At 43.6% G+C, this 13,307-nt stretch overlaps 1 protein-coding gene across 1 annotated transcript; it reads right to left on the bottom strand.

Annotated features, from left to right (window-relative positions):
- Nucleotides 1–6,092: 6,092 nt before the first annotated feature.
- On the bottom strand, nt 6,093–8,082 carry LOC138947155 (filaggrin-2-like). The gene is made up of 2 exons (XM_070318939.1): nt 7,945–8,082; nt 6,093–6,857 (listed from the first exon to the last, which is right to left on the bottom strand). The coding sequence occupies exons 1-2, from the start codon at nt 8,080–8,082 to the stop codon at nt 6,093–6,095; spliced, it is 903 nt and encodes a 300-aa protein (XP_070175040.1).
- Nucleotides 8,083–13,307: the final 5,225 nt, after the last annotated feature.

The following is a 13,307-nucleotide window of genomic DNA, read 5'->3' as shown; positions in this document are numbered from 1 at the left end:
TTAAAGGAACTTCACTGAAACCAGCGTTATCAAAGACGAAGATGACATGAAATAAATAGCTATTCACGACTTGAGTACATTTTCTGTAGACTGCACCATTTCATAAAACACGATCACGAAAAAAATGATCAATTGAGGTCCTCTACTCTGAAGAGGATACTGTTACTCAAGCACTGAGTCTCGTTACGCAAGATACTGTTACTCAAGCACTGAGTCTCGTTACGCAAGATACTGTTACTCAAGCACTGAGTCTCGTTACGCAAGATACTGTTACTCAAGCACTGAGTCTCGTTACGCAAGATACTGTTACTCAAGCACTGAGTCTCGTTACGCAAGATACTGTTACTCAAGCACTGAGTCTCGTTACGCAAGATACTGTTACTCAAGCACTGAGTCTCGTTACGCAAGATACTGTTACTCAAGCACTGAGTCTCGTTACACAAGAGAGAAAATAATTGCATGGACTGATATTAATTGACAAAACAAAACGACACATGTACAGTACGTCGATCCAGTGGTCTTTTAAGAAGACAAATTATGTTGTCAATAATGAATCGTTCCAATGACCTAACATTCTTGCTTTTTGATTCGGAATGTTTGAACGTTAGCAGTCTATCTGTTTGTGGGATTTGTGCATGTACTTTTATTATTGTGAGTGCGCCTGTCCGTACTTTGATACCGGCACGGTTGGCCTAGTGGTAAGGCGTCCGCCCCGTGATCGGGAGGTCGTGGGTTCGAACCCCGGCCGGGTCATACCTAAGACTTTAAAATTGGCAATCTAGTGGCTGCTCCGCCTGGCGTCTGGCATTATGGGGTTAGTGCTAGGACGGGTTGGTCCGGTGTCAGAATAATGTGACTGGGTGAGACATGAAGCCTGTGCTGCGACTTCTGTCTTGTGTGTGGCGCACGTTATATGTCAAAGCAGCACCGCCCTGATATGGCCCTTCGTGGTCGGCTGGGCGTTAAGCAAACAAACAAACAAACAAACAAACACAAAATCCGTACTTTGATGGTTCTACCGTTTAATTCTTAGCGTTCTGCTGATCCTAGGCGAATGTCTCCACGTGGACGAGACAGCTAATGGCAGCAAACCACAGTGTTAATCTTGTTCCTTTGATTACCTGAATGTTATTTGTATGTCCGTTCACTGCGGTGACCATTAGGTGGACGTACTTGTAAGGTGGACGTACTTGTAAGGTGGACGTACTTGTAAGGTGGACGTACTTGTAAGGTGGACGTACTTGTAAGGTGGACGTACTTGTAAGGTGGACGTACTTGTAAGGTGGACGTACTTGTAAGGTGAATGTTTTGTTGTGTCCATCATTAATCATTCCAATGGCTATCCTTTCTTCTTTTTCGATTCTAGATTTTATAACGTTAGCAGGCTACCTGTTTCGGATTTTTCCGCAGTGTTTCTTAAAATACGTTGAGGGATCCAGAACAACAACGCCTTGCCCATCTTCTGTGTAATATATGGGACACCTGAGCTTTGTTTTGCTTACCCAGATCATTAACCTAGCTAGCAATGTCCACCCCTTTAACCAAACCATTTGTAATTGATACAGAAAAAAAACCTGTCTGCATTTCAGATGAATTTATCTGTGGATGGATGGAGGGTTAGCCAAAGCGGACTAATCATATTGTTAAATATGTGACACCTGCGCTTTGGTTTTGGGACCTAGATCATTTGCATGTACGTAGCTAGCAATTTCGACCCCTTGATTCAAACCCTTTCTAGTTCCTAAGTGTTGGATACAGAATAATACTATAGTATATCTCCATTTTGATTGAATATATTTATGGGTGGATATAGGATAAGTGATATGCGAAGTAATTGGTAAAACATTTAAACCTTACAAAGAAAACTGGGAGTCTTTCCGATTTGTTGAAAAACTAGAGCTTGCTTTGCTGTAACGTACGGTGTTTTATGTGTGACAAAAACGTTTCAAAGTCATGCTGTAAATGTGCTACAATTTTGTATATATGTGACCCTCCACCACGGAATGAGTCGCATGTCACCTTTGCATGATTTTCATATTTTTACATTTTCCTAAAGCGTTTTTTATGCTCTATCCAGTGGTGAAACCTGTTTTTAGAAAAGAGCGAAAACTTGAGTTATAAGCCTGTGACTAAGGTGACCCTCACACTAGCTGTTACGCAGACACTCCCCGGACTTATATTAAGCCTAGCGCAAAACCGCGCGAGATGACATGCGACTCATTTCGTGGTGGAGGGTCACATATGTATGTTGTGCGTCTGTGTCTTCACTTGACTGCAGAGAGAGACCATTCTAAAACAAAACCGCAAAAAAACTTAGAAAATAAACCGATTTATGTTCTGCTTGGAGGCCCCAGATATTACACCGATTCAAAAAACAGAAGCGTAATAACTGACACCAGGAAAAAAATATATACAAGGCCCTGTATATAGAAGAAAAAAAGTCTCAGAAAAGATCTACGGCTATATACACAAGACATCTGTCGCGCTTTAGCGCAGCAGGTATCTTCAAACCTGCTTTAAGCTCCGATTGAAAAAGATTATGAAACAACCAGCGTCATCCGCATTGTGAAACGCTATGAACCCCTCGTCTGCATCTTTATTGTCGTCTGTAACGGTAGTGCAGCTAACGCACAGGCTAAACCCATTAGCCATAAAACAATAAGTAGCAACTTAGACCTTTTATCAAGACAACGCCTGCTGCAGCTTTGACGATTTCACGGTTGCGTGGTTGCCCAAAACCGTTCGGAGAAAAATAGTATTCTGTCCGGGATGAGGTTTTAATGACGCTATATCAACACAACCCGATGTTGACTTTCGCCATCTTGAACGTAGCGTCCCCTGCTGGGCCCGAGTGGGTAGAAAGGGGAAGTAACGCAAGCATACGCTGCAATTTGATGTGATTGCTAAACCCTACATTTCGCCCTCAATGGCTAAACATGTACGTTTCTGGAATCTTTAAATCGCTTTCTGTTGTTTTTTAAACAGTGGGAGAATGCGTATTGTAAATTAAATCTCGAGTTAAAAACTTCAACAACGAAAGCGGCAACCCTTGAGATCAAAACGAAGGGCGGCGTAAGGTTTCCTCGCACAACAGAAACGGGAAAACATCGTGTGTCGGATCGTGTTCTGCTGTGCTAAATGTCAAGAGCTGAAAGAAAATCAAGCGACAAAAGCAATTCAGAGCTTTTTCACTCCCAACTCGTGCTCTATACAAGCTAAAAGCGTCTATTTGTAATCCATTTTACTCCACATTCTACTCCACAGGGACAACTTTGAATGGATGGAATTGCTCTCTTTCGTAAGAATTTAGCTTTAGCAGAACACATTTTGGCATAAAACTGAAAGCGATATCAATGCGCCCGAGGTTATTTTGAATCGCAAGGTAAAAGTTTGATTGATTTTTAAAGCAAAATCTCAGGAACCACTTTGTTTGCTATTTGTGCTGCTAAATAATGAGTTTGGAATCGAAAATAATGAGCACTTACCCTTTCATCAGATAGTGCGTTGGGGATTTCTGAATTCTGCGTGGGCCTTACACTGTCTAAAACAAAGGTGGCCTGTGTTTCAAACAACAGAAAGGATTGAGTGCACTTTGAGCGGTAGAATCTCCCTACTCTTTGCAGCCAAAGGCAATGGAAGCAAATTACTTTTGAAGGTCAAGATTGGTCCTCAAGCGCCTACAAAACACACTTTCAATCATTGAAGCGTGTAAATGGACATTAGTTATAACTTGATCAAACGCATCAACATTCTGATTTGCGCGTTGCTTTCATAAAGTCAGGACGAGAATGTACTCCGTCACAAAATGATGACTCTGTGAGCATTAGGAATCCACAAGCAACCAAGCAACCAAGCAGCTAAGCAACCAATTATGACAAATCACTGCCCAACAAACCAAGGAGCTAAGCAACCAATTATGACAAATCACTGCCCAACAAACTAAGCAACAAACAAATCTACAAAGTCTTGGGTATCGTCCTCTTTGTCACATTCATGAAATAGTTCAAAACAAAGAAGCAAGCAAACAAAGAATCAAACAGACAACCCCAGGTAAACAAATACACGAAAAAACGAAACACACAAGCAACATAAGGAACAAGAAATTCCTACGAGGTAGGAAAAACACCCCCGTCAAAGGGAAATAACCTTCTCAGTTGGTGGCAGTGACTGAGTGAGAATGGTTATTTCCCTTTGACCATGAAGATGTGCCTCTATAAGTCCTTGTATAATTTTAATTCACCAATAACTCCCTAACCGTGTGTTTGACTGGTCCCAATTTTTGTAAGGACCGTCTCAGGAATGTATAGAACCTGTTCACCAAGTGTGGTGACGATCGGTTCGTTCATTCTTGAGATCTATATATATATGCGAACACAAACAAACAAACAAACACATGGACCGAATCCTAATCTTAATCTTAATCCACCAATAACTCCCTACCCGTGTGTTTGACTGGTCCCAATGTTTGTAAGGACCGTCTCAGGAATGTATAGAACCTGTTCACCAAGTTTGGTGACGATCGGTCCGTTCATTCTTGAGATCTATATGCGAACACAAACAAACAAACAAACAAACACATGGAGCGAATCCTATACACACCCCTATACCGGGGGTGTAACAACACAGCCTTTGAGTGTGGATGGCGAATAGGAACAGTAAAACGACAAAAGGGATCAGAGGTGAAAGATCGCAGGTAATACGGCGAGTGACACGGTAGCACGTGTACAAACTCGGTTAAGAGTTGGGAGGGTTTATAACCGCCTGTAAAATTTGGGAGGTTAAATGCTGAATGGGGTGCATGCCACTTCCCCTGAGTCTCATCTGTACGCGCACACAGACACACGGACGCGCACACACACACGCACGTTCGTACTCACGCACGCACGCACGCACGCACATAAGCACGCGCGCAAACATACGCAAGCACACACACACACACACACGAAAACACAAACACACACGAAAACACAAACATACACACACACACACACACACACACACACACACACACACACACACACACACACACACACACACACACACGTCAGCACACATACACACATACGTGGGTTAGGGGGAAGAATTTACCCGATGCTCCCCAGCATGTCGTAAGAGGCGACTAACGGATTCTGTTTCTCTTTTTACCCTTGTTAAGTGTTTCTTGTATAGAATTATAGTCAATTTTTGTAAAGATTTTAGTCAAGCAGTATGTAAGAAATGTTGAGTCCTTTGTACTGGAAACTTGCATTCTCCCAGTAAGGTAATACATTGTACTACGTTGCAAGCCCCTGGTGCAAATTTTTGATTAGTGCTTTTGTGAACAAGAAACAATTGACAAGTGGCTCTATCCCATCTCCCCCCTTTCCCCGTCGCGATATAACCTTCGTGGTTGAAAACGACGTTAAACACCAAATAAAGAAAAAACATACGTCAGCACACACACACACTCACACACACACATACACACACACACCACACACACACACACACACACACACACACACACACACACACGCACACACACACACACACATACACACACACCTAGCTGATCAAACGATATGATAATGCCTTTCCACGACATAACGCAAAACCATAAAACCTTACGTCTCTCTCACCAGTCAAAACAACACGCACTGAAAAAGAACTCTCACAGCCCCTTTAAATGTACTGTCCTTCCGTCCAACAAGATGAAGTTCACAGTCACAGATGTGTGAAGGCTTGCACTAGGAATAAAAGCAGTGTTTCACTTTAACACATACCAAAAGAATCAAAACACAAGAAACGTAGGTTGTTGGAACGTTTGTTTTTGACAAAACAATACATTCACATTTGTATTGGTTGGTTACCTAAGTTTTACGTCCTCACAAAAACTAGAGCCTATTAGGGACATGAAGTGTTTATATGCTAAACACATTTTTATTGTTTTGTCAAACATGTTGTTTTGTCAATAACAAACGTTCCAACAACCTACCTTTCTTGTTTTTTGATTCTGAATTTTGGAACGTTGGCAGTCTCTTTGTTTTTGGATTTACATACCAAAAGATAATTTTAGTAGCTGCATTATGTACAGATTGACAGAAACGTTACTTTCAGACATTATTCACAGGTTGCACCCAGGCTGGTTTTGTTTGTTTAAGGCACTGTCGCTCCCCGTGTAAGCTGTTGGACTCCCCGTGTAAGCTGTTGGACTCCCCGTGTAAGGTGTTGGACTCCCCGTGTAAGGTGTTGGACTCCCCGTGTAAGCTGTTGTACTCCCTGTGTAAGCTGTTGTACTCCCCGTGTAAGCTGTTGTACTCCCCGTGTAAGCTGTTGTACTCCCCGTGTAAGCTGTTGTACTCCCCGTGTAAGCTGTTGTATTCCCCGTGTAAGCTGTTGTACTCCCCGTGTAAGCTGTTGTACTCCCCGTGTAAGCTGTTGTACTCCCCGTGTAAGCTGTTGTACTCCCCGTGTAAGCTGTTGGACTCCCCGTGTAAGCTGTTGTACTCCCCGTGTAAGCTGTTGTACTCCCCGTGTAAGCTGTTGGACTCCCCGTGTAAGCTGTTGTATTCCCCGTGTAAGCTGTTGTACTCCCCGTGTAAGCTGTTGTACTCCCCGTGTAAGCTGTTGTACTCTCCGTGTAAGCTGTTGGACTCCCCGTGTAAGCTGTTGGACTCCCCGTGTAAGCTGTTGGACTCCCCGTGTAAGCTGTTGGACTCCCCGTGTAAGCTGTTGTACTCCCCGTGTAAGCTGTTGGACTCCCCGTGTAAGCTGTTGGACTCCCCGTGTAAGCTGTTGGACTCCCCGTGTAAGGTGTTGGACTCCCCGTGTAAGCTGTTGGACTCCCCGTGTAAGCTGTTGGACTCCCCGGCTCTGTTCTGGCCAGGCGTTTACATGGGATGAGTCTTGGACACATACCAACAATCAACACGTTTTGATGAATTAACTTCTTCGAAACGGATGCAAGTGTCGTTTACAAAATTAATTCATCAACAAATCCCCCATGTGCGCAGCGAGCACCCATGCTGTTGATTTTTGGCATGTGACCAAGTGGAGGAATTGTCTTAGCGCATGTAAATGTCAGTCCATGGACTTATCCTTTGTAAATACCTAGCCAGATGTGAGACTGAATTACAAATGTTAGTCCATGGACGTATCCTTTGTAAATACCTAGCCACATGTGAGACTGTGCATTAAAAATGTTAGTTCATGGACTTATCCTTTGTAAAAGCCTGGCCAGATGTGAGACTGTGCATTAAAAATGTTAGTTCATGGACTTATCCTTTGTAAAAGCCTAGCCACATGTGAGACTGTGCATCAAAAATGTTAGTCCATGGACTTATCCTTTGTAAAAGCCTAGCCACATGTGAGACGGGGAGCTAAACTGTTTACAAGAGAAGGACTGCGCATTTTAGGCCAAAGATGCAATTATCCTCTGTACAAAGCCAAGACGGATACTCTGAAGTGAACACGATCATCGGTGCTCGTAACACGGGAAACACTGTGCTCTTATATGTGACCCTCCACCACGGAATGAGTCGCATGTCACCTTTGCATGATTTTCATGTTTTTACATTGTCATAAAGAGTTTTGTATGCTCTATCCAGTGGTGAAAACCGTTTTTAGAAAAGAGCAAAAACTGTTTCAGTTATAAGCCTGTGACTAAGGTGACCCTGACACTGTTACCAGACACTCCCCGGACTTATATTAAGCCTTGCGCAAAACCGCGCGAGGTGACATGCGACTCATTTCGTGGTGGAGGGTCACATATATCCTTTGTAAAAACCTGGACGGATATTCTGAAGTGAACATGATCGCTAGTTCTCGCAACACGGGAGGAAATCAACCGTTAAGCCTTTCACGCCCCACACATGTCAAATACCAGACGCTCGCTCCTCCGCACGAACACTATAAGCGTTCCCGAGTGAACACTTAACCCCCAACGATCAGGGGTCCGACTCTCACCTGATCGTCTCGATCTTTGTTGGTTTTCTCTCCCAAGAGGCAGAGCCGTGTGTAGACAAAGGCGGTAGAGTTGTCTGTGAAAACCCTCAGCACCGTTTCCGCGCTGGGAAGAAACGAGGATTGTATCGATAATGACATCTTGTATGACAGCTCAACGCTGGGGTCCTTTTTTTGAAGAAAAAGATATTCGTTGGTGAGTTTCTGTGCGGCTTTGTCAATATTAGAGAGAGAGAAACTGAAACCGCTGATCCTGAATTTCATTTCAAAAGGATAGAGGTTTAAGGCCAAGCCTAATCTTACAACATGTCCCGTATAGATGCGCATTACAAAGAGAGAGAGAGAGAGAGAGAGAGAGAGAGAGAGAGAGAGAGAGAGAGAGAGAGAGAGAGAGAGAGAGAGAGAGAGGGGCGGGGGGGGGGGAGTAGAACCGAAAACAAAAGCAAATAGTTCATAGACTCTTACACACCTGTTGGTACGCATGCAGGCAAAAACAGCAATGACTACGACTATGTTTGTCAAGGAAGATACCAATACCGTGTCAGGGTACAGAAGTCAGACTTCAGATCAACTTCTGAAAGGGACCTTCTAAAACACAGTAGATTTAATTTGTTCCTTCTTTTTTTAATATAAATATCCTTTGTTCATTAATTCCCCACTTCCGCCACATTCTCCTAAAATTCCTTTTCTCCTTCTTCTTCTGCTGTTTATGCACGAGGTTAAAAGATAACTCTTTCTGGTGATGTATGCGCTGTGGAAGTTCATACAGCTCATTGGTGTCACAGGGATGATGAACTCCGATATACATTTTCGTAACATTTTCGAACGGACAGCCCTCAATGACCACAACCATTCAACAGCAAGACACGTTGAGAAAAACCACTCGCACACACACACACACACACACACACACACGCACACACACGTACCTAAAGTGTGGATGGTTACCTAAGAGGCGGCACTGGGTGTAGTGCCTTTCTAGTGCACTTGCACTACAACAGCACTGGGTGCAGTACTCGCTCCGGCATCGAAGAATTTTGCACTAAAAAATGCACAAAATTTGACCTATTTCGTCGCCTATAGAGGACGGAAAGAATGTCATTTTGAACATTGTTATGACATTCTTTCCGTCAAAAAAGTCAATTTAACGGTGTTAAATGAAGCGACCATCCACACAATTAGGTTGCCATCCAGAGTTTAGGTTGCCATCCACGTGTGGATGGTTGCCTTATGGTGATTTAGGCAACCAAACCTGTGGAAACGGGGGTACACACACACACACACAAACACACACACACACACACACACACACACACACACACAGTTAATTCCAGAATTCGTCTATTGTACGGGAAGCTTAGTCATATGCTTATAAATCGCGTCATTGGGCTGTAATGTCTTACAGAGAGAGAAATCAATCAATCAATCAATATGAAGCTTATATAGCGCGTATTCCGTGGGTTCAGTTCTCAGCGCTTGTCGAAGAAATGGAAAGGGAGATGAAGCTTTCTGCGAGTCCACGCTCATAAGCCGACCGCCTGACACACGGAGCAATGAAAAGCATTTGTCGAATTCCCACACGTCAAGGGGCGATAACCCGATAACTCTTTTATCTCCCCTCATACGAGGATATTTCCTGTCGTATTGTGGTTTAGGGCCATCCCTCCTCTTTATCTCGGCGTAACACAAACTGTTTATAAACGGTGATCAAAAGGATACGAGGGTCCAATAAAAGAGGATACAGTTGTGAGAGCGGAACTAAAAGTCAGTCAAAGACAAAAACAGAAACAGGTCAGCTAGAGTTAAGACATACAGGGACTTGTGAGTCTGTTGTTGAGTGATACAAGATACGGGAACGTATTACGCGTGCGTGGATGGAAACAGAATGTTTGAATTGCTTAAATGTAAACGTCGGTGCTATGAGGTTATTGCGGGTTGTGTTTTGGTTTGGGAGTATGGAACTGAGCGCATGGCATGAGTGGGTGGGGTACAAGCAAACCAGAGAGAGAGAGAGATAGACTGAGAGAGAGAGAGAGAGAGAGAGAGAGAGAGAGAGAGAGAGAGAGAGAGAGAGAGAGAGAGAGAGAGAAAGAGAGAGAGTGAGAGAGATAGAGAGCGAGAGAGAGCGAGAGAGAGCGAGAGAGAGCGAGAGACAGACAGACAGACAGACAGACAGAGACGGAGAGACCGAGATAGCGGGGTATTTATACAAGGCTCTAATTGTATGATTCATGCTGAAACGATTGTTCATGGAAATCCAAACAGAACTTTTGAGCCTCGTTAATACTTAAGTTCAGTTAATTGTAGCTCTTATCTCGACAACCCCGGTTCTCATTAGCACCAGTCCGATTCTTTTTTGTTCACGGCTTACTCTTTAAAAACTGTTAATTATGTTGAAAAAGGCGATGTCAGTTGTAACAGTTTTGTATTATTTCCACATTACCTGTCCTTGACACACATTACCGCCTTGGTTAACCGGAGCAGAAATAGCCCATTCTTTACAGCAGAAAGGCTGAATCCACAATGGCAGGCCGTTCAGCAACAGGGTAGCATCACTGCAGACGGCTAGGATACAACTAAATCATCATCATTATTATCAGCATCATCAGCAATATCATCATCATCATCATCATCATCATCATCATCAACAACAACAACAACAACAACAACAACAACAACAACAACAACAACAACAACAACAACAACAACAACAACAACAACAACAACAACAACAACAAAGAAACAAGCGTATAGTGGTTTTCTCTCCACTCGTCCAGTGCTCACCAACACGACATTTTAGTGTTACGTTTCCTACCGGCAGAACTTCGGGCCGCCGCACTGATCCGGTTTTAATGCCTTACCGCCGTTTAAAACTGCTACTTTGACTATCTAGATTGTTTTGGAAGCACAGGGAAAGGGCTAATTGACGGATAGAGGGGTGATTTAAAAGCTACAGCTCAGTAACGAGGAGTGTTTGAAGAGTCGCTGTGAGTGGGGTTTTAAGGGAGGGTAAGTAAGCTAACTTGTTGCACGTGTCACTTTTAAGACTGTCAGCCCTTCTTTAAGATTACCGGAGTCTGGTGACTTTTTGTGCCCGCTTCCTTGGGTGAAAAGGAGGATCTACGGCCATCAGCCCTCCGCACACTCAGAGGGGTGTTATTTAGGTATAACAGGTGATGAGCCATTGAGAGAGCACGAGGTTAGGAGGGCAAAGGGGGGTGGAATTGCCTCCCTGAAAACACGAGCCAGTGTCAAACTTTTTCCCGTGGGTAAAGGCGAAAAGCAAGGCGAAAGTAAGCAAGAAATACACGTCTTTCACGACTCATTGTCCAGTCCAAAGTGACACGAGAAAGGACTGTGAACAAACTAAACACCGACGGGGGCAGTGGCGTGGTGGTAAGACGTCGGCCTCTTAATCGGAAGGACGTGAGTTCGAATCCCGGCCGCGGCCGCCTGGTGGGTTACGGGTGGAGATTTTTTCGATCTCCCAGGTCAACTTATGGGCAGACCGGCCAGTGCCTTATTCCCCTTCGCGTGTACATGCAAGCACAGGACCAAGTGCGCACTGAAAAGATCCTGTAACCACCAAGCCACGCCCCACCCTCCCTGTGTTTTGTATTTTGTCCAACGTGTGTACTCTTTTGTGACCTAGTTTTCCCTTGTCTGCGTCCTGTCACGTACAGTTTATACAACAACAAAAAAACACAAAAAACCCAAGCCAGTCAACAAAGCAGAAACAAAGGAAAACAAAATTGCCAAGGGGTCTTATTACGTATAACGAAACCCTTTAATCTTGTTCTCGTTAGAGGCTGAACGTTTGCCTCTGTCCGCTGAAAATGAGACCGTAAGAAATCGACCTTGGTAAGGTGTGCCCTTGTTCATAATAAAGTGAAGGCTATCACAACACCTTTGATTGGCAGGAAACCTACAGACAAGACAACGTCTCTGGAATATAGCCCATGGGATGTAGACAAACTGAAAAGGACTGACTTCCATCGCCGTGCAATGGATGTTTCATTTTCATTTTCATTTTCATGACTTTATTGGCCCATCACCAGTGGAAAGCTAGCAGCAACAGAGTCGGTCTTCCCAGGTGAGTGCGTGTTTACGTTTATTCTCACCTCTGCTTCTTTACCTCTGTAAACTTGTAGGGATAGTTATTTTTCGATAAACACCCAGCAACCAAACAAATAACAACGGATATGTTCCATGCGCCGCCGCGGCTTTGATGGCTTTGTGAACCAAGGTCAATGTCTGGTTTTCTCTCCGTGTATATAGTGTACTCTGCAGTCTGGAGCAGGGACGTCTTCGCTAAAGCTCCGATGTCTTTTCAGTTCTGTGGGTTTCAAGTCAAAGCCCAGCAGGAAATTAAAGCCGAACATCCGTCTCCAGGCAAACCAAGACTTTTTATACTTTTAGGAGAAGGTCACAGAGCTAAATTTAGAGTTGCCAGCACGAGAAACTAGAGCTGCATTTACCGCGTGCCGATGCCATTGGAATTTAACGCAGAATGAAAAGCAAACATAGACAAACAGTTAGAAGACAAGGTGTTGTTCAAGCAATGTATACCGTTACCCTGCACATTCTTTCTGCACGAGTCTAACTAGGAATTGTGTGGAGTTGTCTTCAATTGAAAAGGAAAAGGTGCGCGAGATACCTTATCTGTGTATAGTCTTCTTTTCTAGCGTTTGTCGGCTTCGTTCTCCGAACAAAGTGAAATTGATTGGTCGTCGTTTTTTTAACAAAAATTCCCTCTTCCTTTAAAAGATGTCGTCCTTCCCTCGTACAAGATCGTGGTACCCCCACACATCTGGCGAAGCTTTTGCATGGAGTTATAGCTTAATTGTACTTGGACACTTACTAATAATCGACAGCCTGCCTGCTTTCCGCTGACACCAGGCAATTCAAAGTTGAGCGCTTCATCAGGAAGCAGCACGGAGCATGCAAGAACCTTCTGTTGTGCTGCACCACCACTATGGAACTCTCTTCCCTTCTCTGTCAGACACTGCACCTCTCTCAGCTCTTTCAAACTACAGTTGAAAACTTTCTTGTTCACACAATATTACACCAACCCGGCCAAATGTCTTTTCCATTCCATTTCTGCACGTACTCCTGTCCCTTAAAAGTTGGCATGATTGTTGACAGTGTTAGCTGGGTATGTGTGTATATATGGTGTGTATAGCATATATGAATATTGTGTGAACAGTACATGTGGTGATTTTTTGTCCGTATGGTTAATTGTTTTATGTAGGTTGTACATTTAGTTGTTTTATTCTGGATATGTTTTTTTGTAAAGGGCATAGAGCCATAGGTTAGGCACTTAAAAATGTCCAGTTATTATTATTATTATTATTTAAGTTATTGAG

Source organism: Littorina saxatilis, linkage group LG1, assembly GCF_037325665.1.
Source record: "Littorina saxatilis isolate snail1 linkage group LG1, US_GU_Lsax_2.0, whole genome shotgun sequence".
NCBI classification, from domain to species: Eukaryota; Metazoa; Mollusca; class Gastropoda; order Littorinimorpha; family Littorinidae; genus Littorina; species Littorina saxatilis.
The sequence above is the reverse complement of the archived record's forward strand: the minus strand, read 5'-3'. Positions and strand labels throughout refer to the sequence as shown.

Coding starts and splice junctions, on each gene's coding strand:
- LOC138947155 (XM_070318939.1), bottom strand. CDS start 8,082: ATGTCATTATCGATACAATCCTCGTTTCTTCCCAGCGCGGAAACGGTG. Junction 6,858..7,944: donor ACAAAGATCGAGACGATCAG/GTGAGAGTCGGA, acceptor ACGCCTGGCCAG/AACAGAGCCGGGGAGTCCAA.